The sequence below is a fragment of the Filicampus tigris genome, chromosome 22 (assembly GCF_054856515.1).
Source record: "Filicampus tigris isolate MCC_2025a chromosome 22, RoL_Ftig_1.0, whole genome shotgun sequence".
Lineage (NCBI taxonomy): Eukaryota > Metazoa > Chordata > Actinopteri > Syngnathiformes > Syngnathidae > Filicampus > Filicampus tigris.
Genome location: NC_141238.1, coordinates 9,430,803 through 9,455,306, shown reverse-complemented (window position 1 = coordinate 9,455,306; position 24,504 = coordinate 9,430,803). Strand labels below are relative to the sequence as shown.

At 39.9% G+C, this 24,504-nt stretch overlaps 1 protein-coding gene across 1 annotated transcript in view; it reads right to left on the bottom strand.

Annotated features, from left to right (window-relative positions):
- Positions 1 to 21,090, bottom strand: part of LOC147126923 (uncharacterized) — a 38,379-nt gene extending 17,289 nt beyond the window's left edge. Inside the window, exons 1-3 of the mRNA XM_086022090.1 lie at positions 20,781 to 21,090; positions 15,050 to 15,304; positions 1,808 to 2,926 (exon numbers count right to left, since the gene is read on the bottom strand). Coding sequence (XP_085878216.1) covers positions 1,808 to 2,926; positions 15,050 to 15,304; positions 20,781 to 20,811 — 1,405 coding nt within the window. The 5' untranslated portion in view covers positions 20,812 to 21,090. The remainder of the gene's footprint in view (positions 1 to 1,807; positions 2,927 to 15,049; positions 15,305 to 20,780) is intronic.
- Positions 21,091 to 24,504: the final 3,414 nt, after the last annotated feature.

Sequence of the window (24,504 nt, the reverse complement as noted above, 5' to 3'; positions counted from 1 at the left end):
ACAATTTGTGTAATTTGGTTTTGCAATTTATGGCACATTCTGATTTAAAGGGACGGTGGGGCCAGGATGGTCATGTTTTCACTAACAAGTTCATTTTATATATTTTCTGATTAGGAAAATGAAAAGAGTAGTCATTTTCTGTTTTTATCAATATATTTGGGAGAAATTAGGAAATAAGTGACTCCATGAATAACGCCCCTTGTTAATGAGGAGAAGCTTTTTAGCGTTCTATCCCTGTTCAGCCGGAGTCACGGGAGTAACCGATTCCAAACCCTCCATTGGAAATCATTGTAATTTCATTGCTTATAACGTCCAAAAATGGCCATCAGTTGGCACCAAAATTTATGTGGACATCTCTACTAATGCCCACTTCAACATATCAAAACGATTAACCTTTCCGTGGCTGATTTATATGAGAATAAGGAAATGTGGAAGTGAGCAGAGGTACATAGGCTGGAACCAGCGCACACTGCTTCTTTGCATAGAACCCCCCCCCCCCCCCCCCCCCCCCCAAAAAAAAAACCACACTGCTTCTTTGCTGATCACGGTTAGGACGGGCGAGGCATTAAACCAGTTAGGATATTTACAGAGACTGAAGTGGGAATGAGTAGACGTGCACATTTATTTGGATGAGAAATGGCCTAATTTTCTCGACCCACAACACGCCATCCAGTTTGGAATGTAAACAGCCAAAAAGATACGTTCCATTGCGACCACACTCTATTGTGGAGTCAGCCTTGCTGGAACTTTTTGTTCGCTGAACATTGACGCTTGTTCGATGAGGGCTTACCTCACTCTATGGCGGCTGCAAGTGGCGTCTTGGCGACTGCTTTGCAAGCAACCCCGCGACATGAAGATCGAAGCAGGCTGGACGCAGAGTAAGGAGCTAATGTTGTTGTGCTAACACCTTTTGTTTTACCGACCTGAAGCTAGTTGTTGCTATTAGCCGTCCTATTATCCTACCTAGGGAGGGAAGCGGGGGGCTCCAATCTGCCTGCTGCAAACCGCCGTCTCCCTCCTGACAGCTGACACGAGTTTAGCGTCGCTAAATGTCTTAAATATAACCAGTCGGCGTTTGTGTGTGCATTCATGCTCTTGTCCGCTTCAGCTTGTGGAAGTGGAGAAGCAATCGCCACAGTATTTTTGATTTTGTGGAGGTGATCATGATGAGATCATGTTTGATGTCAATAAATCCAAACTATTGTGCAGACGACTTTTATAATTTCACAGGTTGAAGTGGACAAGAGTAGTAATGTGCATTTTGCATTTTGGTGTCAATCGGTCGCCGTTTTAGACAACAGAACTAACAAAGTGAGCAATTTTACCACGCATACCTTCCTCACGTGACATAGACCGCTAAGACCGAAACCATAAGGGGCGCTGAAATTTGTCGTAAATCTAATCACAAAGAAAGACAAATCCCTAGTCTTTTTTTTGGGGGGGGGGGGGGCACTGTAGTACTGATGTCATTTTTACATGCAAACCTATTATATAAATGCCAATGTTAGGCTCACCCAAGTGTCTCTTTAACCCGTCAATGAGAATCAAATCACATCACCTATCATGACACTGCTGTTACACCTTTTCTGCTCTTGCTTCATCACCTTTTTCTTGCACCAAATCATCACATTTGACAAGACAAAAGGTTTCTCTCCAGTGTGGCGTTTTAAGCTTCCCTTCAGATAATCTTTTGTCACAAATTGAGCACGCAAAAGGTTTCTTTCCAGTGTGTGTACTTGTGTGTGTTTTTAAGGCTCCCTTCTCAGAGAATCTTTTACTAGAAAATGTGCAGGAAAAGGGTTCTCACCAGCGTGTGTTCTTGTGTGTGTCTTTAAAAGTTGCTTCCGATTGAATCTTTGGCCACAAACTGAGCAGGCAAAATGTTTCTCACCGGTGTGGGTTCTGGTGTGACTTGTTAAGTGTCCCTTCTGCGAGAATCTTTGGCCACAAACTGAGCAGGAAAAAGGTTTCTCACCAGTGTGGCTTCTTGTGTGTATTTTTAAGCTTTGATTGTCAGAGAATCTTCGGCCACAGTCTGTGCAAGAAAAAGGTTTCTCACCGGTGTGGGTTCTGGTGTGACGCCTTAAAGTTCCCTTCACTGAGAATCTCTGGCCACAAACTGTGCAGACAAAAGGTTTCTCACCAGTGTGGCTTCTTATGTGTATTTTTAACCTTCGATTGTCAGAGAATCTTTGGCCACAGTCTGTGCAGGAAAAAGGTTTCTCGCCAGTGTGGGTTCTGGTGTGACTTATTAAATGTCCCTTCTGAGAGAATCTTTGACCACAGACTGAGCAGGCAAAAGGTTTCTCACCAGTGTGGGTTCTTATATGTTGTAACAGGGCTTCTTTGTGAGAGAATCGTTTAGCACAAAGTGAGCAGGCAAACGGTTTCTCACCAGTGTGTCTCTTCATGTGTTGTTTCAAAACTTTCTTTAATGCAAAGGTTTTACCACACTGAGAACATTTCCAGGGTTTGTTGTCAGTGTGACATGTCAAATTACCAACAGACTCATCATCTTCAACGGCAACAGCGTGAGGAGCGTGTGACGTGTCCTCACTATCTGATAGTGGAGTGAAGAGGCTGTCTGCTCGTAATCCTTCACATTGGTCTCCATCACTTTCTGCTAAGTGTTGACATAAGCTGCTGCATGGAGGCTCCGCCCCTCTGCTCGTTTCACTTTGACCTTCATCTTCGCTTTTGAAATGGACACCATTCGATGGCAACTTGCAGATATCCTCCGCCTCCTTTCTGATGTAGGGGAGCTCCTCTTCCTCTTCATCTACGCATGGGTGCTGTGGCTCCTCCTCTTTTTTAATGTAAAAGGACTGCGGCACCCCTTCCTCTTTCAAGCGAGGGACATCTTTGTCCTTCTCTTCCTCTTTAATGTGAGGGAGCTTTGGCTCAATACGAACATCTTCACTGATGTCTGCAAGATACAAGACAAACACACATGGTATTATGGTTCTCAGTCATAACGAAGGTTATTAGGAGAGCCAGAGGAGTTCCGATTACGACTTACTGTTTGGCATTAGCCAATTCACTTACTGATGGATTTTTGGTAGGGAGCCTATTGTTGGTTACATGTGGAAAGAGTTGCACGGGGTCCGACATTGCACCTGTTGAGTAGTGGAAGTGGCACCGGCCTCGTATACTCAAGATATAAATTCAGTAGGTTTTAATGACTATTTCATATTAGAGTGTCTTCATGGTGTATTTTCAAGCGTCTTTAAGAAATCGACTACAAATACGATTGCAACCTACTATAACAGTGTCCTAACCTCACTAGAATCAAAGTTTCGCAATGTCAACAATTCATACAGCTTCAAATGCATCGTCTACTGAATTACTCAAGTCCCTGTAAAGTGAAAATAAATGATCTTCTAAATTTGACCACAGAGAATAGCAATGTTAACAAGGCTGGCAAATATGAAAGAATCCAAAAATTGCCCAGTATATAAAATAAGGCTCCAATGTCATAAAGAATAGAGCCAACCTTGAAGCTGCAGGGTGGCGTGAGCTTGTCCAATGGCAATCAAAACATGTATGTTTGTACAGTGTTAGCTGCTTTAAAATGTGTGCCATCTTAAGTGAGGATCTAAAGCCTTCTAAATAATTCATAGACATCAACGCCTTTGTCGGCTTTTATTTGGAGGTTGGCCCTCAAAGCACGTGCAAAGCACAAATAATAAGAGTGGCGGATGGCTTGACAAGACCAGAAAATACAGTTTGCTTTTAAATCAAATTTTATTTGAATAGCACTTTTCACACAAGTATATTTCTCCAAAAGTATTTAGGTAACCGGTCGTAATTATATCTCTGTTCGTCTCCGCTCCGTACGTGTGTGGCTGCATGATGACACACACACACACACACACACACACACACACACCCCCCTACATGCGCACAAACATACCCACACACACACACACAGCCAGAGGCACAGCAACTGCTTGCTTCTGGTTCATTCTTGTTCAACTATCGTCTGTAAGTAACTTACCGGTATACAATTGCGTGTAATGAGTTTAGTGGCAACTCTTACTGCTTTCTTGCCACTGTAGGAGCGGGTGGATAACAACCAGTTGGACGCGACAGATATCTTCCCTCTCAGACTCTTCGTATTTCTTTTACTGAAAAGGAAAATAAATACAAACACAAACCTAATCCTCGCCTATTTCTATTATAGTCAACTTGTCAACATATGTTCGATGATTCTTTTATGTGTCTAACATTGTCAATCAGAAAACTGTGACCACCACCCGACCTTCTGAATGAGAATGAATGGCACGTCACATGACCAATATATAATCGACTAACACTACACACGTGCGTTACTCAGGGGTGATTAAACACGGTTTCCTACACAATACAAAACTAATATTTCCTCTTTCATAAATTTACACATTGTGCATCTCAAAATAATATTTACGAAAAAAATAATGAATTCAAAACAAAAAGAAAAACATACTTTTTCAATATGGCTCTTAAAATGAGCATGCAACATTTATATACGAGCGGAACTGTGGATGATTGTGGGTTGTTGATTGAAGATACTAATCGCTATCGCTAATGCTAATCGCGATCGCTTATCGTTAGAATTGGCTCATCTTGATCATTTCTATGAAAATACATGTGTATGTAATGCATAGATTGATTGTATTTTCTATTTCTTGTGCAGTTTCACAATATAAACAGGCAACTTCGCTGCACACCTGGAGTCTGTGGAGTTTGTTTGTGAATGTTTAGCTGTTTGGATAAGCTTGCTTCATCGGCTAGCAAGGGCTTAACAGTCAAATTGTCTTTATCATACTATTTCAATTACTTATTTAACAAAACTTTAGATTTTAACCGTTTACATTACTCATGCATTTTAATAGCTTTTAGGATTTATCTTATGTTTTTTTTATGTGTGTTACAATAACATGTGAAATGATATAGAGGTAATTGTCATGACTTGTTAGTGCTGACTTGTATTTATGATGTCTTGTCTCCCTCTGCAGGCGTTTTAGCGTAACTGACTAGCGTAATTGACGTGTTACAGCGATTTTACAGCTTGCGTCAAGCTAACATGTTGCTTAGTAGACTACGTGAACCATGAACTGGAGGTGGCGTGATTAAATCTGCCAATAAGAAGACAAGTTAGAAATATTAGGGACAGAGTCAATTACCCTGAAGCGCCTGCAGAGGGAGAAAAAACATCATAAATACAAGTTAGCACTAACAAGCCATGACGGTAATAATGTGTTAATAATTTCACACATAAGTCGCTCCAGAGTATAAGTCGCACCCCCGGCCAAACTACGAAATAAAATGCGACTTAAAGTCCGGAAAATACGGTATTTAAAGACCAAACTAAAAAGGTATGTCTTGAGCTTCCCCTTAAAATATCAACAGTCTCTGCGGACCTGACATCCTCTGGCAGGCTATTCCAAAGTTGAGGACCAAAATGGCTGAATGCAGCCTCACCATGGGTCACCCTAGGAATAATTAAAAGGCCGGCACCAGAGGACCTCAGGATCCGCGAGGGTTGGTATGGTAAAAGCAAATCAGACAAATAAGATGGCCCAAGACCATTAACACATTTATAAACTAAAAAAAGTACCTTAAAATCGATCCTGAAGCACACGGGTAGCCAATGCAGCGATTTTAAAACTGGTGTAATGTGCTCCCGCCCTCTGGTTCTCGTCAGCACCCGAGCGGCTGAATTCTGGAGTAGTTGTAAAGAAAAGATACTCTTTTTGGGGAGGCCAGAGAGCAGGGCATTACAATAATCTAAATGACAGGAAATAAAAGCATGCATCAGCACTTCGGTGTTAGCCTGAGAGAGAAACAGGCGGACACTGGCAATGCTCTTAAGGTGATAGAAACCTATCTTGGTTACATTTTTAAAACGAGGAATAAAACTGAGCTCCGAGTCAAAGATGACGACCAGGTTCTTCACACATTCTGAGGGTTTAAAATCTTGTAGTTTTGGTCAAAGTTTCTCTCTCTGACCTTCAGGGCCAATAACTAAAACCTCAGTTTTGTCCTGATTGAGCTGTAGGAAATTCTCTGCCATCCATGACTTAATATCTAAAATACAATTTAAAAGGGTATCAATAGGTCCTGTGTCATCAGGAGACACGCTAATGTACAGCTGTGTGTCATCAGCGTAACTGAAAGCTGATGCCGTGTCTCCTGATGACGTCCCCAAGGGGAAGCATATGAACATTAAAAAGTATTGGAAATAAAATTTAACCTTGGGGAACCCCACATTTTATTTCACGGGTTTTGGAGGAACAGGTATCCATGCTTACGAAGAAACATCTGTCTGTGAGATAGGAGTATAAAAGCAGTACCGGAGATGCCCACCAAGTTTTTAAGTCTGTTTAATAAAATTTGGATCTAATGTATCAAAAACATCACACCAAGACTTTTTTCACGTCTGCAGTATATCTGATATTATTTCCAATCCTTAAAAGGTCTCTGTACTGTGGTTCATCCTAAAACTGGATTGATATTTCTCAAAAATATTGTTTGTATTTAAATTTCTTTTTTTTTTAATTTAACTGGAGAAAGACCAGTTTTTCTAAAATCTTACTTAAAAATGTTAAGTTGGATACTGGTCTGTAATTGTTAAAAACGCTGGGGTCCAAATTGCTCTTCTTCAGAAGGGACCGCTGCGAGAGCAATTAGCTATATTTAAAATCTGTTCTTCAAAAAATCCATACAGTGTCTTTAAAAGAGATGTGGGAATTGGATCTAGAAGGCAGGTTGTTGGATTTACCTGGAGAAAACTCGATCAAGTGTGCTTGCATCAACCAGGGCAAAAGTTTGAAGTGTTTCCTCAGGTAAAAATGACTGTCCAGGTGTATTAATATGTGTGCTTTGACAGGCTAAAAGACTGGACATTATGTAATCGATTTTACTTCTGAAATGGTCTGCAAAGTCCTCATAGAGAGCGTCTGTCGGTCTCTGTGGGGACTTATTAAAATTGGAGTTGGTTAAAAGATCAAAGGTGGAGAAGAAGCCTGTTTGACTAGTTTATTGTACTCTTTGAGTTGTTCACGTAATATTTCATCGAGCACTGTGAATTCAGATTTTCTCCACCTCCTCTCTGCACTCCTGCATTTTCTTTTTGATGTCTTGACTGCATCATCTCTCCACGGGTGTACAGTCTTTGTTTTTATAGTTTTGGTTAAAAGTGGAGCTGCTAAATCTAATGATGACTTAAGATTCCTGTTAAGATTGTCAACAATAAAATCACATGGTGCAGGTAAAATGTTAGCAGGAGAGCTCCTTAAAATCTCGATACAATTTGCAGCCACCTCAGAAGATAGGTAGCGTTTTCTCACCGTTCTCATCAGGGCTGCCTGATGATTAAAACAGGCGGTGTTAAAATACATACAAACATGGTCTGACACAGCCAGGTCAACAACAGAGGCCACACTAACAAACAGTAGGTTACGACCAGATCCAGTGTGTGACTTCAGTTGTGAGTTGGCTGTGAAACATACAGTATAAAAGATTTTAAAATTCTCTGGACAGTGGGTCCGAGATGTCGTCAACATGTACATTAAAATCACTGCTTATTGAAATTCTGTTATAAGTGGAATATAAAATCGCTAAAAATTCTGAAAATTCACTAATAAAAGAAGTGGAATGATGGGGAGGTCTCTAAATGGTGACAGATAATTGGAGGACTGCTAAAAACAAATGGTGTTCAAATGATAAATATCTGTTAAAAATGATCTCCTTTGAGATATGACTATTTTTTTCAAAATTGACACCATCCCACCTACTCTTTTTTCATCCCTGGTGGAAAATAAAAAGTTAAAATTCGGTGGGCAAGCCTCGGTGAGAACAACGGAGCATCTGCGCCAAGCCATGTCTCAGATAAAAGAATACCTTGTAGGTTATTGTCTAAAATCAAATCATTTATAATAAAAGTTTTGTTTAGAAGGGAGCGCACGTTCAGCACAGCCAGGTTAATGTCTGTGCTGGACGTGCGCTCATGGTCATCCATGATAATCCATCATCAATGATCATATTACGTCGACAAGGGTCCAGGAAAAGTATTCCACTAATATAGTTAGTCCACAACAAGACTGAGATGCACATTCTTTGATGGCTTTAGCAACACGAGATTTCAAAGAATAGGCTGGACCTTATGTTTGATTGATTGCTTACTTCATCCAATAAACAAATGTTTCCTGTGTCAGGCGTTCAACAACAGCCAATGAACAAAATACATGCATAAAAAGTACCACCCCTGCCTATGGACGATTCGTCAATTGTGTTTGCAGTCACAACCAAACTTGCTAAGATGGTGATTGACGCATTCAACGGTCAATGAAATTCTTAAAAAAAACAAAAAAAACAATGGAAACTCATGGAACACACACTTTCAAAGCGATCGAAATAATCTACAACCCTTTTGGTGAGTTTAAAGTTATCTTATATCATCTATTATTTAAATTACCTGTTGTAAATTCCTGATTAGTGCTTCGGTTATACAGGCATTGGTTTACTGTTTAATTTGTGTGTTTTACACCAGCCACGTTTTTGGGCAGCTAATGGGTCCTTTCTTAACGTTGATTTATGGCGGGCATATTGTTGGACTGCTAAAAGGGGTCCTAATGAGAGACGTTTGGAGTCTGTTAGCCGTTAGCGGCTAGCGGCAGATGCGCGCCTCTTCGTCGTCGTGTACGCGCCGGGATTGAGCTAGTTGTTGAACTCTGTGGAATGGATTGGAGTGCTACTAAGCCACGTTATTCCCTTTCACTGTGTCCAATCACGCTCTTTGATTCGAGTGACTGTATGGATGAGGCGCTCCGGTGAATCCCTCCGGGCAGCTAATGGGTCCTTTCTTTACGTTGATTTATGTCAGGCATATTGTCGGACAGCTTAGGGGTCATAACGAGAGATGTATGGAGTCTGTTAGCCATTAGCGGCTAGTGGCAGATGCGCGCCATCTTCGTCGTTGTGTACGCGCCGGGATCGAGCGAGTTGTTGAGGTCTGTGGAATGGATTGGAGCGTTACTGAAGCCACGTTGTTCCCTATCACTGTGTCACGCTCTTTGATTCGAGTGACTGTGGGGATGAGGCGCTCCGGTGAATCCCCCCAAATTCACATACAGTCCCAACTCCGCAACATTACCGTAACTTTCTTTACAATTTCATTATTTTGCTTTATATGGACACATTTATTAGCGTTACGCGACGGAGACAACTTGGCTTCCGGGGATTGGAGGCCGGGGGCGTTGTGTAATGTAACGTGAGCATACCGTTAAACCTGTTGTTGTCTCTACTGTATTTTTATTTTAAATTTAAATTTTAAATGACATGTCTGTTCTTGCTGTTGGATTTTATCAAATAAATTTCCTCCAAAAATGCGACTTATACTCGAGTGCGACATATATGTTTTTTTCTCTCCTTTATCACGCATTTTATGGCTGGTTCGACTTGTACTCCGGAGCGATTTATAGTCCGGAAAATACGGTATACAAGATTGTCACTGTTAAATTATGTTAGTGCGTATGAAGCGTCTGTCTGTTATTGTCTGACTGAAAAAGCTGTCCGATGCGGGTGGTGATGATACCTGGGGCCTGCAGGGAGAGCTAGTGAGGGTAGTGGGATTATTATTGCAGTAGTTAGAGGTAGGTGGTGAAGAGGGGAGAATGTGTACAGAGTGATTAGTAAACAGAAGTCAGCTGGGGGTGGAGTTGATGACGGCATGGTGGATATTAGCAGCTAAAATCGAGCTGCCCAGAGAGTTCGGATGAACCCCGTCTGGCTGGTAAAATGACTGGCGGTTCCAGGTTTAAATTGTTGATAAAATCAAAGTCAAGTTAGCCACAAGTGCGCTGGAGCCATGCAGGCCCAAAAGACGACTAAAGCACTCGATGCCGCGAGATAGCATCGGTAAAATGCCGCTAATCGAGACTGACAACCCGCACGTTCTCAGCAAGGCAAAGAGGGCATGAAAGTCTTTCTTTGTCTGCTGTGACTGTCTCGTTCGTCCCCACGTGGATAATGAGCCGGGATATGGATGATGATGCAAGATTGTCAAGAACACCGGGCAAGATGTTCACTATGGCCATAACTTTGGCTCTGGGATAATAGCGGTAGATAGTGCGGAAATAATGAGTGCGTCTAATGATGCTGTCCCCGACTATAACAGTGGTTGGTGGGTGATGTGGAGAAGGAGCACCAGAGGACCCACGGCCTCCGGGGAGAGAACCCCGACCCCTCTCTGCTGCTCCTCCTACCGCAAGACACCACCTCGACCCAGGTGGCACCGTGCAGTGGTGTTGAGCAGGATGGCCCCGGGCAGGCAGCCGGATCCCAACTCACCGTGTCCATCAGGGGAGCCTCAGTCGCCGTCAGGGCCCCGCTAGAGATGACGCTATTCATGATGACGGCGAGAGTTGGGGGAAACGGGTCATGAAAGAAGAGATGATTGACTCTCTTTTCCGGAGTTCTTCTGACAGGCGGCCAACATCTTCTCTCAGGTCAGCAATTGTTTTTAGAGCTGTCCCAACTAGTCGGCATAGTCGACGTGGCAGATGACATAAATACGTCGGGACGCACAACATACCGTCGACATCGAGTATCGATGACGTAAAATCCGTCGGCACGTACATACGCCCTAGTGTCGATGACGTAAATACGTCAACACGTGCGTTGCATCAGTTGTAAACAAGTGTGCACGGCAGAAATGGCGGAGGTGCCAGATACCAGCGACCCCGCAAAAAAAAAAGCGGACGAAAACATTCAAAGTATGCACCAACTTCAAAGAAAGGTCGAGCGAGTTGGTGGTGTGCACCCTCTGTAAAGCTGAGTTGGCGTACCACAGCAGCACATCATCCATGACGTCACTGAGGAGTACTAATGGAAGACGAGAGAAAGCAGAAAGCCGGAGTATCCTAAGTCCATCTAACTAACTAACATCCCCCGGTTTTACGGAAATTGCTGTTATGTCCGACGTATTAACGTGCATCGTTAAGTTTCGTTTCTCGAAGCAGCTGGTTGCAGTCAGTTACGCCGTGTTGTGTTTCAACTTTGTGCATTATGTAGCTAATGTTCGCGGAGCTATTTCACTCCAGTCAAATTGTGTTGGTGCTTGTAGGTAATGTTATGTTGTTCTGCTGCGTTATATACCTATAAATAGTAACACACGACATCAGTTTATGTATCTGCTCCGGAAAGCTCTATGTGCAAGGGTGCACATAACTGGTACGCAGGTATGCATGCACAACAGAAATCACTGACGCGTAACGTCATGTGAGTCACGACGCGCCTTTGCGTACCTGTCTGTACACAGTGGTGCAACGGATCATCTTTAATCCGTGAGCGATATGGATCAAGCATCACGGCTCGGGGCGGCGCGATCCACAGAATGGTTGGTGAATAAAAACGTGCGTGTTCACATTAAGTCAACGTAATTAGTCCGCATTCACTGTAATAGCAGCAGAGAACGTGGAAAACCCTCATGGCTCACATAAACCACATATGGGAGCGCTTTGCAAACTCAATGAACACACCAACTCCGCAAAGGCTAACTTCAAAATAAAGCTTACCAAATATAATACATTACGTGATTGATGCCAATGCAATAGCCTTAGTAAACTTTTACTTTAAAGTAGTGCTGTCAACCGATTAAAATGTTTAATCGCATTTTCTTCACAGTTAACTTATCGCGATTCTAATCGCATATTTTATTTATTGTAAAAAAAAATCCCTTGATTTTTCTGTCCCATTATTTTCTTGAATTTTAATACCCTTAACATGAATTAGAGGATTAATTTTCTTATGCAAATACTTTACGGAAGAAAAGTCAACCAAAACATATTATTTTTCAAGAATATGCTTGATGCAAGCCCACTAGTTGAAACAAGGCATTCTGATAATTATTGCGTTTGTGAAATAAGAGTTAATCCACCAGTTTTTAGCCATCACTGGGGGCGGCTATTTTGTCACGACTGTTGACTGAAAATTACATCACAGATGCTCAGGGCTCAGGTAACGACCAATCACAGCTCACCTGTTTTCTGAAACTGAACCATGATTGGTCGTTATATGAGCCCTCAGGGCATCTGTGATGTCATTTTCAGTTGACAAATGTGATAAAATGGCCGACCCCTGAGATGGCTAGATTTTGCTGCTTGACTCATATTCCACCAACACAATGTAAGCGTTAAGGGGGATGTGTCGCGGAGTGATGACGTGAGAGGAGAGCGAGGAGAAAAAAATAAAGAAAATGGGCCGACAGTTGTCCCTCTGAAGTATTTTTCTATCTGACAAAGAGTGTTCTTTCAACGCCGAACACACGACACGCTACAACAATATTAATCAGATTGCCTTGTTACAACTAGGGGGCCTGCATAGAACATATTCTTGAAAAAATAAATTGGGGTTGACTTCCTCTTCAATTGAAAAAAAAACAAGCATTGGATTCAACTCACACAAACAGCCCTTTCAAACACACACACACACCTACACCCACGCATACACACGCACGCACGCACACACACACAATCATTTACATTGGTGTTGTTCTAACAGATATACCGTAGTTATTTCTTCTTGAGGCCTGGGCGAGTTGTTGCTCAAGCGCCGCTTGGATTTAGAACTACGAGAGCAGTCATTTTTACGCACGTCACTTTTATTGCGCTCATGGCTATGACTTCATCGACTAAAACGATGATTACTCGCTGCTCGAGTGTCTAATAAAGCTATTTTGTTTATTAAAATTCAGTTGTGGGTATATTTTAAAGTAAATTGTGTCAGATAAATCAATGACAAACAGTTGGTGGACCGCTGAGATTGTCCCGTGCGTCTCTCGATCGCGCTGCATGGTTCCTGTTGTTATAATATATGGCTGCCTTGGAGCAAACAGCACATTATTTTCTATTTATTATTTTTCTAAAATGCTGCAGTATTGTTTTGTGAGTATATATTTATTTATTTATATTGTGCTCAAGTATTTATTCCTTTTTTATTTGGTTTGGTACGGCACATTTCCTGGGCGGAGAAGAAAGGAGAGAGAGAGGTGCCTGGCTGGTAGCTTGGCTTACTTTTTTTTCTTCTTTCTTTTTTAAACTTAACTTCTTTTTCAATATTGTGGAGAATATTTTGTAAAGCGCTGTCCACATGTAAAAGAAGGCGCCTTAAATTGCACTTCAAGGTCTTTTTCATTATGAAAAAAATAAATAAAACCTTTGTCTTCATTTGTTTTATAAAAACGCTTTTGCTCATTAAATAATTTGAAGACAACATTCAGCTCAAAATGTCTGGCAGAATAACTTATTTTATACACTGCACCGCGTATAAAATAAGAATGTTCTTATTTTATTCTTATACAGTGTATAAAATAACAAGGTATCCTGCCTTTTATTGTGTTCTTAAATCCTAAATGGCCATATTAGACATTAGGATTTTTTTTTTTTTTTTTTTTTTTTTTTTTTTTTAAATGGGCAAAAGTGTTTTGTAAAATAAATTAAGTCAAAGTTCTAATTCTTTTATTATTTATCTTTTTTTGCTGATCCGAAACACAATCCGATCCGTGACTCAAAATTCGTGACCGATCTGAACCATGACCTATGTGATCTGTTGAACCACTAGTGAGTACCAAAGTCAATTTCCTGGTACTCATGTGAGTAATACATAAAAAAATGTGGGCGCAGCACAGCATGCAGGTCGTATTTAGGATGTCCTGCTCCCGCTGCTTTAAAAAAAAAAAAAACCTTGAGGAAACACTGGCCTGCTAACCATAGTCCGTGACTGTACTAATATATAATGTGTGCTTTTTCATTGTTATAATATTTAAGTATGCACTGCTTTATCGGTTTCAGGTTTAAGCATCCATCCATTATCTCCCGCTTATCCGAAGTCGGGTCGCGGAGGCAGCAGCTTCCACAGGGAAGCCCAGACCTATGTCTTCTATGCCCAGACCTTCTTAAAAAGGGGGACCACCACCACGGTCTGCCAATCCAGAGGCACTGTCCCCGATGTCCACGCGATGTTGTAGAGACGTGTCAACCATGACAGCCCCTCAACATCCAGAGCCTTTATGAACTTTCAAAAGTGTTTTTTGGAATTAATAAATCGACAACTCAAAAATAATCGTTAGTCAAAAAATTAATTGTTAGACTAATCGACTAATCGTAAAAATAGTCGATAGATTAATCGGGAGAAAAATAATTGTTTGAGACAGCCCTAGATGGATTCCCAAAAGTCCTGTGACAAATATGATTGTTTATTCATAGTCTGATCCAAACAAAGAAACAAACAAACAAATAAATCAAATTGACCAAAATTCAGAAGCTTCTTTCATTCCAAGTTGTTGTTGTTCTCTAATTGGGTTTTGGGGTTTGGAATCAAATGGGCATTTATGATAGATGTTCATCACTTTCTTTTCCTTTCATGAACTTGCCTGTTCTCTTTTTTTTTTTTATGGCTGCGCGCCAAGCTCTCCATCCTCGCAAATCAGCCATTGCAAATGAGACAGGCTGAAGCGTGAATTACGCCCTGCTTCTCCCTGTGTGGCTGTCTGACTATGTAAACATGGAGGGTACCTGAAAGACTGGATTACTCTCAGTAGAAAAAAATGTATGGTTCTTCCTTATGCGATTCTTTATGTAATCACTATTTGAAAACAGCTTGTTTTCACTCAAATCACTAATTTCTGACAAAATAAAGAGAAAACTATATTTTGTGAAAAGATGTGTTTTGTGCACAACAGTGACTCTGACACAAATATTTTCGGGGTTTAGTGACAACTCATCAGTGCCGCCCTTCTATTAAACATGAACAAAAACTATTAAAATGTGTTTTTGATGGCAAAATAATTATAAATAAAAATAAACGCCACGTGATGATTGAACTTGACAAACGTCCTTATGGTGTGCAATGGCAGAGTTAATGAACAAGAAACAGTGTATTCAGGGTACTTTTACTGCGACATTTGGCACATTAATTGTTTCTTTTTTATTATCTATATTTTTTTTTTTTTAGGATCAAGAGAAGCCAAAATCGAAATCACTATTAAGTAAGAGTTGCCCAGCCCTACCTTCTGTTTTTATGCGTTGACTTGGAGTCGTCGCCACGCTGCTTTTCTCACGTTGACCTTCATCGTCACTGTTCAAAAAGACACCAGCCGATGGTAGCTTGATGTCCACCTCTTCCTCTTTAACGCAAAGGTGCTCTTTTTCCTCATTGCTGTGAGGATGCTCTTCATGCTCCTCTTTTTTTATTGGAAAAGAGCTACGTCTCACGTGAGTGGTCTCTGGCGCCGGCCGCTCCAGACGAAGATCTTCATTGACGTCTGCGAGAGACGTGAAGACACACAAACATGGTTTGGCAAAGGCAATTTTCATGTTGTGACTTTAATGTTCTGTATCAAGGCTCAAATTAAGCGGGTTAGCATTGCAATTTGCGAGTCAAAATTCACATTTTGCGCCTCAGTCAAACACAAGCAAAAGAAACTAGAGGTGCAACGATGAATTGAGAACTGATCGATTCTCAAATTGGGCTGAACGATGAAAAATAATCTATTTGTGTTTTTTTTCCCCTGAAAATTGTGATTGTGATTAGATTTGCGATTTTTTTCAAGGTCCTTTTCTAATGCATTTTTCAACAATTAAACGTCATAAACTTGTGCAATATAGAATACACAATTTGCTTCCTTTTTTTTTTTTTTAATGATCGGGCATCCCCACCGTGCTGCCATGAAAGGCAGGTTTGCATTGTATTGAGTATATTTGGTGAAATGCGCCCTTACACATCTTTACCCACAGTGCTTCTGTTTACATCACAAATGACCCGGATTACCACTACTGCGCATGTGCGTTGCAGACAGGAAAACAGCCAGCGGGAAAAGCGTGAGAAGAGGCAGCTTCGAGAGAAAAACAATGTGCCGAATAAATAAATAAATACACGCCGCGCCGACCATTAAAATTGTAGACGATTTTGATCGGCGACATCCTTGTGATTAGTCGACTAATCTTGACAGCCCTAGTAGAGACGATACTCAGATTTGGAAGAATGGTCAACTTTATAGGCTACAGTTATTAGCCTAGCATTATTGTTTTGAAATGTGATGCTGTGCCGTGCTGTAAATAACATATTATGAGATAAGAGTCCCACATGTGGACAGGCTAATTGGGAGCTGGTGAGTGCCATGATTGTTTTTAAAAGGAGCTTCCCTGAATTGCTCAGTCATTCAAGCAAAGGCAAGGTTCACCTTTTTGTGAACAACTGTGTGAGAATAGTCAAACAATTTAAGGACAATGTTCTTCAATGTACAATTGCAAGGAATTTAGGGTTTCATTGTCTATGGTCCATAATATCATCAACAATTTCAAAGAATCTGAAGATATCATTGCATGTAAGCGCAAGGCCGAAAAACCAACATTAAATGCCCGTGACCTTTGATCCCGCAGATGGCACTGCATCAAAAACAGATATCAATGTGTAAAGAATATCACCACATGGGCTCAGGAACACTTCAGAAAACCAATGGTAGTAAATACAGTTTGGCGCTACATATACAAATGCAACTTAAAACTAAACTGTGCAAAGCAAAAGCCATTTATCAACAAGACCCAGAAACGCCACCGGCTTCTCTGGGCCCGAGCTCATCTGAGCTGGACTGATGCAAAGTGGAAAAGAGTTCTGTGGTCTGACGAGTCCACATTTCAAATTGTTTTTGCATATTGTGGACATTGTGCTCTCTTGTCCAAAGAGGAAAAGAACAATCCGGGCTATTATGGACGCAAAGGCCAGCATCTGTGATGGTTTGGGGCTGTGTTAGTGCCAATGGTATGTGGAACTTACACATCTGTAAAGGCACCAATCATGCTGAGAAAAAAAAAAAAAAGCAATGCTGAAAGGTACATAAGGTACATACAGGTTTTAGAGAAACATGCTGTTATCCAAGCAACATCTTTTTCATGGACGCCCTTGCTTATGTCAGCAAGACAATGCCAAACCACATTCTGCACGTGTCACAACAGAGTGGCTTCATAGTTAAACAATGCGGGTACCACATTCTGTAGCTATACCATTCACATTGAGTTCTCATTAAAAGGACAGTACATGTAACAGTATTACAAGATTTGATACAGTTTTTTTCCAAAAGGTGAAGGCTGAAGCAGAATTCTACAGATGCCCACCCACACACACATTTCATGCAGTACAACAGGGGTGTCCAAACTTTTCCATTGAAGTGCATATTACACAAAAACAAAAATATGAACATGCAGTGGGAATAAAAAATATCTCATCGTAAGTATTTACCATATTTTCCGGACTGGAGTATAAGTTGCACATTGGGAGGAAATTGTGCGCTTAGCACACATCATTTCCACCGAGCTACGGTGCTACATGTCAATCAATCAATCAATCACATTTTATTTATATAGCACTTTTCATACATAAAAATGCAACTCAAAGTGCTTTAAAACATTCAAAGCAAAACATAGAATTATCTTCAATCAAAAGAAAAGATAAATTATTTAAAAGTTGTTGAAAGCCAAACTAAAAAGGTGTGTCTTGAGCTTCCTCTTAAAAATATCAACAGTCTCTGCAGACCTGACATCCTCTGGCAGGCTATTCCAAAGGTGAGGACCAAAATGGCTGAATGCAGCCTCGCCATCCATTTTGGTCCTCACCCTTGGAATAAATAAAAGGCCGGCGCCAGAGGACCTCAGGATCCGCGAGGGCTGGTATGATAAAAGCAAATCAGATAAATAAGATGGCCCAAGACCATTAACACATTTATAAACTAATAAAAGTACTTTAAAATCGATCCTGAAACACACAGGGAGCCAATGCAGCAATTTCAAAACTGGCGTAATGTGCTCCCGCCCTCTGGTTCTCGTCAGCACCCGAGCGGCTGAATTCTGCAATAGTTGCAGTGGTGAAATGCTCTTTTTCGGGAGGCCAGAGAGCAGGGCATTACAGTAATCTAAACGACAGGAAATAAAGGCATGCATCAGCACTTCCGTGTTAGCCTGAGAGAGAAACGGGCGGACTCTGGCGATATTCTTAAGGTGATAAAAACCAATCTTGGTTACATTTTTAATATGAGGAATAAAACTGAGCTCAGAGTCAAAAATGACGCCAAGGTTCTTCACACAGTGTGAGGGATTAAAAATGTGTAGTTTTGGTAAAAGCTTCTCTCTCTGACCTTCGGGACCGATAACTAAAACCTCAGTCTTGTCCTGATTGAGCTGTAGGAAATTATCTGCCATCCATGTAGCATACAAGAAAGTTACAGTAAGATAACTTTAAACTCACCAAAACGATTGTAGATCGATTAAATAAGTGTTTTATTTATCCCCGACCATGTAGAATGTTTCCAAGTCTCCAAAAGTATTTATGTATTCGGTCGTGATTATGTCTTCTGTGCTAAGTGTGCTCTTCCTTCGTGTGTGGCTGCATGATGCAATACCCCAGCCAGAGGCAGGCAACTGCCTGTTTGTGGTTCATTCATGTTCAACCATCGCCTGTAAGTAACTTAGACAATTGTGTGTAATGAGCATGCAACATTTATATAGGAGCTGTATTGTGGCTGATTGTACTGTGTTGTTGACTGAACATACTAATCGCTATCGCTAATGCTAATCGCAGTTGCTAATTGTTAGCATGTATGCCTGTTTGTGCTTTATTCTTGTTCAACCATCGACTGAAACTAACTTAGACAATTGTGTGTGATGACATTTATATTCGAGCTGAATTGTGGATGATTGTAGGTTGTTGACGGAACATACTAATTGCTATCGCTGATGCTAATCGTGATCACTAATCGTTAGCATAGGCTCATCTTGTTCATGTCTATGAAAATGAGTGTTGTTCCAATACCACTTTTTGGGCCTAGATACCGATTCCGCTACGTGGCTTTTCAGTATCGGCCGATGCACAGAAGCATTGCCATTTGAAAAATCTAAATATAAGCGCTATTTTTCTTGTAATTCTAAAGAATTGCATACTCACTTGAATGTAAAATTATTCATATTTAAATCATCACTTGTGAAGTATCTGTTGTAATAGGGCTTCTCGATTACGAAAAAAATATTAATCACGATTATTTTGGTAATAATTGAAATCACGATTATTCAAACAATTATTTTTTGTTACAAAAAAAAAAACAGGTTTAAACATGTAAAAAATATTAAGACAAAATTCTATAATAATTTAAGTTAGTTTTGGATCTAACAATATTTATTAAATTATTTAAAAATTTAAAAAGAGCAAATTCATACAATAAAGTATGGTTTCTTTGTATAATCAAACATTGTACAAAACAAACAAACAAACGAGCATTGGAGTAATTTGCTATCCACTTATAAATTGCCAAAGTAGTGAACTGCCGTGCCGATTGTGAAGTGGAGTCTGTGCCCTAAACATTTGGAAGGCTTGTCCGTGGGGAATAGATTCTGTTATCTTTTTGTGTCTCTCTGATGTTTATTGGTGGGGGTTGCTGCGTACAGTGTTTCAACGTTGCGCAGGACGCCAAATTTGACTCAGTGTTTTCTTGCTTTGGTGTATCATAACATCATCGTAAACCAAACGATGGTTGAATAGATTCGTCGCGTTGCGGGTGGGTGCAAAGACAACTTGCACTTCATACGTCTTTGCTCACCGTCTTCCACGGCGAACCCAAAATGTAAGCAAATAAGTGATTTCGACTTGCCTTGCTTGTTTACAAGTCGTTCCTGTGGCGGCTCGTGTGCCATTTTTAGGTCTGTTACTCTGTTAAAACGTTGAGTAGGGGCGTGTGCAGTCTGACTTGCCGGGTACAGGGTACGGGCTGGATGGCTGGCTAGCTCACTAGCTAGCATTAGTGTAACTCAGCTTAGTGTATAGTTTTTGGGTTTCATTTTAAAATGCACTAAACACAGTAAAAAATCTTAAGGCCACAGTATCGCCTTCAATTTAGGTTTCACCATCACTTATAAACATGTCAGGAATGCTGGTCCAAGCTGCAAAGTTTAATAAAAGTTGAATGTAAGTTAATGATTGTTATATAAGATCAGCTGCTTGCTGATGTGATATGTTGCGATTTACATATGATTCGATTAGTTGACTAATCACGACTATTGTTGGTGATTAGTCGAATACCCAAATAGTCGTTTGTGGCAGCCCAAGTTTCAAGCAGACTCAGCATTTTGACAGACAGTCATTTTTGGGTAAATATTGTCACGTTGCTATGGCCAGTCTGTTCCTGATGGTTTGTGTGCTTAACTCAAGCACTATCAGAGGAAATACTTCAGAAAGGGGAAATTAAAAAAGTATAAATGCTTTTTGAGGCTCGGAATGTCAATGAATAATTGAGTTAACAATATAATCAATGATGTTTCCAAATTTCCATACTGCAAAACTTGTCATCGTGAAAATTATTGACACCCATGGACAAAAATGTTGGTAGCCCTATGTTAATGAAAAAAAAAAGTGGGGGCCAAAATACCTGCTGAGAGGTGCAGAAGTCTCATGTAAAGTTACAAAAATTACAAATAAAGTTACCTAAAAAAGATTGCGTCACAAAGGGTGCCATCATTTTTGTTTACACCTATTTAAAAATATATATAATATAATATAATACATATATGCATATCCCAATTTTTATTTTCTGTATTTACCTTTCTATTGATGATTAGAGAGTTATTTATATGACCACTGTGGATTTTCTTTCATTAACAAAGGGAACAAACAACTTTGTAAGACAGAATACGAATTCTGTAAAAAAAGAAAAAAACTTTACTATTTCCTGAACAAGTGAGAGTAAGAATTGACCCAACCTGCTCTGTGAAGGATAATTCTTGGCTGCATCCTGCCAACAGCGTCCAACAATCGCAACACTTTACGCTCACAAGTGATCTCTGTTGATCACAAACGGTCTCTTTGTTAGCGGCTAGCAAGCTAAGCTACGCTGGACTAGGCCGAGAAGCTCCAACGTGCACCAAGACGACTTTAACTGGCCAAGATGATTTAACGGAAGATGTTTTAGAGTAAAACAAAGCAGTGATGGACGTCCTGCGCTGAGACTTGAGTGCATTTGATTCAAATTCAGGAAAACGCGGTGCCGAGCGTGGTAGGGTTAAAAAAAAAAAAAAAATCTTTCTTCTTCCTTTCTTTGTTTTATGGCAGTCTACCACCAATCATCAGGATCTTACCGCCACCTACTGGGTTGGAATTTGGACGAGAGCGCTTGGCAGTTACAGAATGCTTTGCAGATCCGCGTGATGCTATGCAGCATCATGTGGATGACAGCTTGATTGGGCGAGTGTGTCTGTAGCCACGGGTGTTGTTTGTACTGTCCCATTGTTTTCAGGAGTACAGCTCCATTCGTTGCCCCGCGATAGCTTCGTTATTGCTGTTGCACCGTGACTGTGCATGATGCGTCGAGTGGTGACTTCCCTGCACCTGTGTGAGTTAGTTGTAAATCGTTCGACTACTTTTCATAGATAAAAACCGTTATATACCTCTCTCTAGCTAGTAAACATCTATATATATATACATATATATACATATATATATATATATATATATATGTATAGATACACACACACAAATGAACTTAGATTCTCCTTATCAACCCTATTCTACGCAGATATTCAATTATACGTTCTTGTTTGCTATGTTAAGAACACATTCTAAACTAAATTCTGTGCTTGTCCTCTCTATTGCCCGTGTTACTGTTTCCCTTTCCTTTTTTTAAAAAATTATTATTATTTTTTTTTATTATTCACATTTCAATGCAATTTACCAAATTATCAGTTGCACATCTAAAAAGGATCTTACAATCAGTTCTAGCAGTGCAAATAATATCAAAATACCAATCTTAAATAACAACCAAATAAGAATACATAAAACTAAAATAAAATAGAAATGAAATACTAAAATGCTAATATGCCAGGGGGGATAAAAGTTTACAAAAAAATATTGAAATGTTTACACATATTCAGTGTTCTGATAGCCTTTTGGTTATGAGAAAACTGTATAGATTTGATGTATTGCTTGATCTCACAATGGAACGCAACAAAATGAATGCTATTATGCATGAATTTACATCTGTGGATGTAAAATTTAGCCAGAAAAATTATAAGATTGATAATAAAAGTTTTGTTGGGTTTTGCCTTTTTTCTCATAGGGTCATAGAGACCAAGCAACACATCTTTCCAATACAACTGAACATCCTTATCCAAATTATTAGCAATAAAATTACAAATATCAGACCAAAAACTTTGAATAGTAGGACACAGCCAAAATAAATGAGTTACAGTTTCGGTATCCATAGAACAAAAGGAGCATTTTACATCAATGTTTTTTTTAAAATCTTTTTACAATGTGTTCATTGGAGGGGTAAAATCTATTAATTAACTTAAATGATTTCTTTAACTTTGTTGGTCAACAAATAAGCATTGGGCAACAGCCATACCCTTTTCCAGTCAATGTGTTCCACATATTTATTCCAGTATGAAATCACATATGGAATAGTCATCACTTCTTTTTTTAACAAAGTTCGAATGTCTTTATTGTTCTTGCTATGAGTGCTGGACAAGCAAATCTTTCCAATTATATTGTCAGTCAAAGATGGCAAGGATGGGTTTCCACTGTTTGTGATCTGAATAACATACAAACACCAGGAGAAATGGCTCCAAAGACTTTGGCATATTCTCCAGGTGACACAGGTATATTGTATTTCTCAAGAATCTCACTGTTAAGATGACCATTCCTGTTAAATAATTGAGCCACAAAAATGATGTTGTTATTAATCCATTGTTCAATAAAAAGTGATTTGTGTTTAAATAATATATCTTTGTTGTTCCAAATAAAATATGTATGAGGTGAAAAGTTATGTTTGAAAATGAGAGACCATGAAAGGAAAACCTGACGATGAAAGGATGACATTTTTATAGGGATCTTTTCAATATTATAGTTACAGGCCAAGTAAAAGTTTAAGCCACCCAGTTTTGACAAAATATGAAAAGGTATGACATTCCATATAGAGTTGGGATTTAAAAAAAAAATGTGTCAGACAGTTTATTTTGTGTTATTTAGAGTGCAGAAATCTCTCAAAATTTAAGCCACTATTTTCAAAGTAATTTGTTAGAACAGATTTCTTCACATGGTGAGTTCTGTTTTTCCATATAAAGTTGAAAAGTCCGTCCATCCATCCATTATCTGTACCGCTTCTCCTCACAAGGGTCACGGGGCATGCTGGAGCCTATCCCAGCTGTCTTTGGGCAGAAAGAAACCCTGAACTGGTTTCCAGCCAATCGCAGGGCACACAGAGACAAACATCCGCACTCACAATCACACCTAGGGGCAATTTAGAGTATCCAATCAATTTACCATGCATGTTTTTGGAATGTTGGAGGAAACCGGAGTGCCCGGAGAAAACCCACGCAGGCACGGGGAGAACATGCAAACTCCACACAGGGAGGCCGGAGCCGGGATCGAACCCCTCGACCTCTGAACTGTGAGGCGGACGTGCTAACTAGTCGATCACCGTGCCGCCCTGTAATTGTAGTATCTATATAAAATGTTTTAATGATCTTGCAGAATTTGGGTCCAAAGCCATATGCACGCAACACTTCAAAAAGAAATTGATGTTCCAATTGATCAAAAGCCTTTTGAAAGTCAAGGAATAACATGAATCCTTGGTCGTCTATCTCATTATGATAATCTAAGAGGTCTTTGACTAATCTGATGTTATTAGGAATTGATCTTTTGTTCACAAAGCCTGCAGTTAGTTTTTTTATCCAAATGCAAGTACAGAGAAGCATATGTTAAGCGAGAAATGCCTTCTGCCTTAGCGAGAGGAATTCTACCTCTGAGAGAGATATCCCGTAAGAGCCACTGGCTTACCTTTTTTTTTGTTCTTTCATTAATAGGATTGAAATCCATCACAGATCTTTTTTGTTGGTCTTTAGTAATTTTAATACCTAACTAAACCAGTTCATTTTTTACTGTAATGCTACAGATGAATGTTTTCAAACAGTTCTTGATAAGCATAATTTCACATTTACTTAGATTTAGATTAAAACCAGAGGCCTTGGAAAATGTATTTATAGTACTTATAGCAATAGAGACTTGGTTTTCATCCCTTAGAAAGAGTGTGGTATCGTCTGCCAACTGAGTAATAGTAAGGTCTCTGCCTAAGATGTTGATACCATTCAATTCGCTAGATTTGATTTGATCCGCCAAAAGCTGAGATACGAGTAGGAAGAGGTACGGTGAAGCTGGACACCCTTGTCTAATGCCTCTGGAGACATGAAATCTGGGAGACATGCCACCTGTTAATTTAATTGAGCTCTTACTGTTTTTGTATAGAGTTTTTATAGCTGAGAAAAAAAATCCTCCAAAACCAAATTTCTTAAGGGACTGTGGAATGAATGGGTGTTCAATGGTATCAAAACTTTGTATGTAGAACTCTAAAAATAGTATAAACCCATTGTCCTCCACCATATCTGGATAATCAAGAATATCTAAAAGAAGTCTAATATTATTTGTGATATG